Source organism: Perca flavescens, chromosome 15 (genome assembly GCF_004354835.1).
Source record: "Perca flavescens isolate YP-PL-M2 chromosome 15, PFLA_1.0, whole genome shotgun sequence".
Classification (NCBI taxonomy): Eukaryota; Metazoa; Chordata; class Actinopteri; order Perciformes; family Percidae; genus Perca; species Perca flavescens.
Window position 1 is genome coordinate 14,012,393 of NC_041345.1, and position 5,350 is coordinate 14,017,742.

Consider the following 5,350-nt stretch of genomic DNA (forward strand, 5'->3'; position numbering starts at 1 on the left):
TCAGCCATAGGAGAGATCCTGACTCTTCAGAGTTATGGTTGAGCCTTGAGCTATCACTGACAGCACAAAGTAATCTGTCAGAGAGTTTGGCATGTAGGGTGTCCTCACAATAACTGGGGATTCTTTTGGCAATGGGTTTCATTCTGAAATAAGTATCACAACACATCAAACAATATCTGTATGACAGATTCATTAAAAAAGGCAATATGTGCATGTTTTTAGTTTTTCGCAACCGAAATTGGGATGAGGATCATTAAATATCCAACTGCTGCCTATCCAGGTAGGGAATGAGTCCTTATGAAGGCAGTTCAAGTACCTTATTTTGTTCAAATAAAGGGACAATGGAGCGTGAAGAAAGGGTGGGGCACTTTTGTTTCAATCTTCGCACTACAGTGAAAGCTTCACCGGTCAGTTTTCGTTCCTACCCTCACCTACCGAAAGAACGAGATCCAGGGTACAAGGAATGGGTTTCACAGGATGGCTGAATATAGACATCCGTAGAAATTGAGATCTGGTAAGGATGCCCCTTTTTTCTATTCAGCTGACCCAGGACTTTTATATGTCCCCAGTCGGATGTTAATGTTGCTCGGGAAAGGGAAGTTTGGGGTCCCTGTGGAGCTGCTCCCCACGCGACCCGACACCGGATAAGCGGACGAAGATGGATGGATGGATGGATATGTGCATGTTTTTAGAAATATTAAATATCCAACTGCTGTATAATTACATGAGTGCAGTCTCACAACTTATTAAATCAAATAAAGCTGCAGTGAAGAAAGGGTGGGGCACTTTGTTGCTTACTACAGTGAAGCTTCATTTACTGAGGAATGTATCACAGATGCTGAATATAGACATTAGAAATAGACCTGCCCTTTTTTACTATTCTGCTTTATATGTCTATGTTGTGAGTAATAGTGAAGGATTGTGTGTGAATCCTCTGATTAAAGAGGAGTGTAAGATGGCTGTGACATTTATAGTCTCCACTCGCACACCTGCTCCAGCTGGGCAGCCAGGTTTGACTTCTCACCCTGCTGCTGGTGCTGGCGCTGCATTTCACCTGACCACTGCACCAATTACATCTTCATAAACAGCATCATGTCCAGCTGAGTGGTCGGACGATTGTCAAAGAGTGCTCTCGCTCTCTCTCTCTCTGCCCCCTCCAGCTCTGCCAGGGCTCACAGCACTGTCTCACATCCAACAGTGAGCCTGGGCAACAGTTCCTCCCCTCGCATGTTTACAAACAGAGACCACAGGAATCCAACTGATGAGCCAAGAACTGCAAGGGAGAGGGGAAAGAGGGAGGCACGAGCTGTGCTCTCTGACCAAACAGCTGATCACAATCACGTTTGAACTAGGGTGGTTTCAAAACAGCAAATGTGTGCTTGTGTCACTGTTGTCTGCATTCTGGTTTGGTTTGTCACTTTGTTGTGAGGAAATGGCCTTAAAACAGTGTAATGAGGGATGCAAAAACCACGGCGGGTTGTGGTGGGCAGTCTTTGTCATTCATCCTTGAAGCATGTGTGAGTGGAGATCCAAGCCATTCCATCAATTCAGCATGGCCGAAACATTGTAACGTGTTAACACCCTTTGGCACTGGACAAACTCTCCCTTATCTCTGCAGACGCAGGAGTAAACAGGAGGCCTGCTTCAAACACTTAGGCATTCTGGGCATACCGCGGGGCTTCCAGGGGGCTGTTCTGTTCACATGCACACACACACACACACACACACACACACACACACACACACACACACACACACACACACACACACTCACAACACACACCATCTGGACAGAACACTGTTGGACATGTGTGGTTTAGCTCAGTGTGCACATTTAAGTTCCGCCAGTCAGTGGGGGTCAGTCGTTGTGGCCTGTCAAGACAAAACATAAACAGAGATGCATGGTGCAGTATGTGAATAGTGAACACCTTGGGATGCAGGATAAAGCGCTTTTATAGGGAAACATCACAGCTGTAAAATGCACTGACAACACATTAATCATAAAATTATTGAGTATCATAGACACATCATGCCCCCACTGGAATATGTCTGGTTATCTCATAAGGATTTTTTTATTAGGAGTGAAATAATGGATGATTCTTAGAGTAGCCTATAAATGCAGAGAGGCTTTGCGGTTTGCGCCATAATAGCATAGGATTCTTCAAACAATCCTGTGGACTTTAGGACAATCCAGACCATAGGCTACCACGGAAAGAAGAGAAGAAGGGGGAAAAAAAGGAAAAGTTTTAGGACGGGCCTCTGGTGACGTGCAGGGGACGCAGGGCGGTGTTTCTCAGGCGGAGTCTGACTGGGGTGTGTGAGCCACATCTGGAATAGTAGCTCCGGAGAAAGAAGTCGAGAGAAGCAGAACCTCGCTGATACTTTCCCCAACTCTTCACTTCAGCACTCCCTTTTTCTCGGAAACAAACCTCTTGCTTTGCCTATTTGTAAGTTGGACTAATGTGTTGGAGTTCCTTTTGTTTTTGTCAGTCAACAGGTTTTTTTTTATTGACTTTTCCCCCCAACTCATACAACAGGACGTCACCCCTGGACTTTAAATCGACTTTGGATTTACTTATATGAAGCGAAAAAGCAACTGCGTCTTATAGGCTATGTGGCGGCTTGACTAACTTGCTCGTCTATCACCATTGTATATTTAGATAGCCTACTCATACTAGTGCGCATGGCGGCACTACGCTGGAATGTTTTTCATGCAGATGGGTTGAGTTTGTTTTCCAGCAGCATGCTTTGATTAGTCTTGAGTCAGCCGTTTTTACTCACATCGACCTCCTTTTCGCCGAGATTTTCTCTTGAGCTCTTTCACTTATTTTGATGAGTTGTAGCCTAATTAAATCATTTGGAGAAAATAGATCAACGGTTCGTGAAATCAACTTGAGAATCGATTTAGTAGCACTACAGCTCGACTTTAAACTCAACATTGCCCGTGTTAGCCCCATCAGGAAGAAATTATAGTTTTTTCCCTTCTTCCTTTCTTTCTACGTTTGAGTGTAAGGGGATAGTTTCACATTCAGGTAAACATTGCGGTTGGTGCAGAAGTGCGGAAATAGCGCCATCTGGCGTCGAGATGAGCTAATATTGAGCTGCACGCCAACAACGAGGGTTGGTAAACTCATGTGGATTGACATTTTTTGTCTCTTATATCCCTCCAGATCTATTTGACAAAATGCTGCTCATTCTGCTTGGAGTGCTTATTTTGCACCTAATCATTCTCACTCTTCTCATCGTGTCGACAGCAGCCAGTGTAAGTTGTTCTGTTAAACTTTATTCACTTTTAAATTGTGAAAACAAAAGCAGAATGGAACAGGGGCATGCTGTGAATAAGCTAGACTCTAGTTGCGTTATTGTAATGATCATTAACTGTTATTGGTGCTGAAGATTATAGCCCTCGGTTGTGCTGTGGATGCCTCAACGTATTTAAATGTTTCTGTGTTGTTGTGGTTACCAGGCCTGGTCTGTAGGTGGGGAAAGCAGCACAGATCTATGGTACAGCTGCACGACAACTAATGGAGGCTACCACTGCAAGACAGCCAGCACTGAAGGTTAGTCAGCATTCCAGAAAAAAAAAAAAATATATATATATATTCTGTATTTTTTTTGTTATTGCCTTTGGTATGGAAAAAGTTCTGAATGTGTTTAAATGCATGCTCTCCATCTGTCTTCTAGACTGGATCCAGGCAGTACAAGCCCTCATGATCCTGTCCCTGCTCTTCTGCTTCTTCTCCCTCATTGCGTTCGTGTTTCAGCTGTTCAAACTGGTCAAGGGCGGACGCTTCTTCTTCACTGCCATCTTCCAGATCTTGGCAAGTGAGTATGACTTCATCACACGCTGACGGGTCACACCCAGAGCGGAGTTGGGTGGAGTCGTGAGATCATTCTGCCGTCAGATCCTCCTCACCACTCTTCTCGTCTCTCCTAGGTGTGTTTGTGATGTGCGGGGCGATCATCTACACCGTGATGAGTCCGGATAATGATACCACACAATTCGGCTATGCCTATGTGCTGGCCTGGGTGGCTTTCCCTCTCTGTCTCATCAGCGGCCTCATTTATATCGTCCTGAGGAAGAAAGAATGAGAGAAGGAGCCGAGGAGAAAAGAGGAGGGGTAGTTACTGTAAGATACCCCTTACAACAACATCACACTGTGCCTACTGCCCACAGACCAGACTGACATCCCACAACAATACAACAAAAGTGCATGTGTCACTAAAAATTGTAAACACAAAAGGGAGACATTTATCACAACATGAGATCTTTTTTGCTGTATTTCAGTATCCATTATGTTCCCATCAAATGCTGAAAAATATTACACCTGTTCACATTGTGAATTTTAACAAAGTGTCATTACATGTTTCCCGTGGTGACAGATTGTCTTCAAACTGTGTTTATATATGTGTTGGCGACATATTGACTTTTGTTGTATGCTGGCACTCACAAATCGTGTGATTATAACAAAGATGAGTAATCCTGCCTCGCTTCAGTACAAAGATGTACATAGTGTCTGTGGCTTTTAGACATATTTATAACATTTTTTCATACATTTTGTACATAGTGTTGTCAAGTTAACATTATCATGCTCTTTTATGTGATAGAATTTTTTGTCTCTCACAAATCATGCAGCTGTGCCAAAGAGATGTCGCTTAAACTGCAAGAGTATCAAGCTTTTTTTGGAGTGTCGAATGCTTTGAACCACGTGCCTTACTTAGGATATCTGTGTTCGTCTTGAAGGAAATGATAACACTCCTCAGAAAAAAGATAACAATAAGAAGTCTTAATAAACTCCTGAAGTTTTTCTGAATTATAATTGTACTTGATATGCCAAATAAAAAAATATTTTGCATTTTGTAATCTAGTTTTGAAAAAAAATGGTGCTTTTTTTATACTATTCTTGAAATGTATAGCCTACTTTGTGATGAAAGTGTGTCATGTCCTGTGATTAATTTGCTTTGTACAAACCCCAGTTTGCATTTGTGTCATTATTCTTCTAAATAAACCCTTTGGAATGAATGATTCTTTTTTGGAAGGACCAAATATACATTCAATTTACATAGATTGGTTGAATGACCAATGCAAGTATAAATTTAGTGTTCACATCACACAGTGACCTTTTTTTTAACCTGATATTTCTTGTTCAGTGGTCTTACTCTGAACTCATATTAGCTCATGTATTAACAGTATAGTATGCAGGGACTTGCTCCATGTAGTAGCTTAGTTAATTAAGTACCACTTGGTGGAGCTGTGACACAAAACGCTCCCAGGACGTCCAGCTTAGGGTGAAATATATCAACGCCACAGTCATATTCAGATAAGATAAATGCATTGAGTTTAAATACA

General features: G+C 42.5%; 1 protein-coding gene across 1 annotated transcript; it reads left to right on the forward strand.

The window, feature by feature from the left end:
• Nucleotides 1-2,296: 2,296 nt before the first annotated feature.
• pmp22a (peripheral myelin protein 22a) lies at nt 2,297-5,023 on the forward strand. Its single transcript, XM_028599681.1, has 5 exons — nt 2,297-2,447; nt 3,171-3,262; nt 3,467-3,560; nt 3,685-3,825; nt 3,938-5,023. The coding sequence occupies exons 2-5, from the start codon at nt 3,185-3,187 to the stop codon at nt 4,090-4,092; spliced, it is 468 nt and encodes a 155-aa protein (XP_028455482.1). The 5' UTR covers nt 2,297-2,447; nt 3,171-3,184; the 3' UTR covers nt 4,093-5,023.
• Nucleotides 5,024-5,350: the final 327 nt, after the last annotated feature.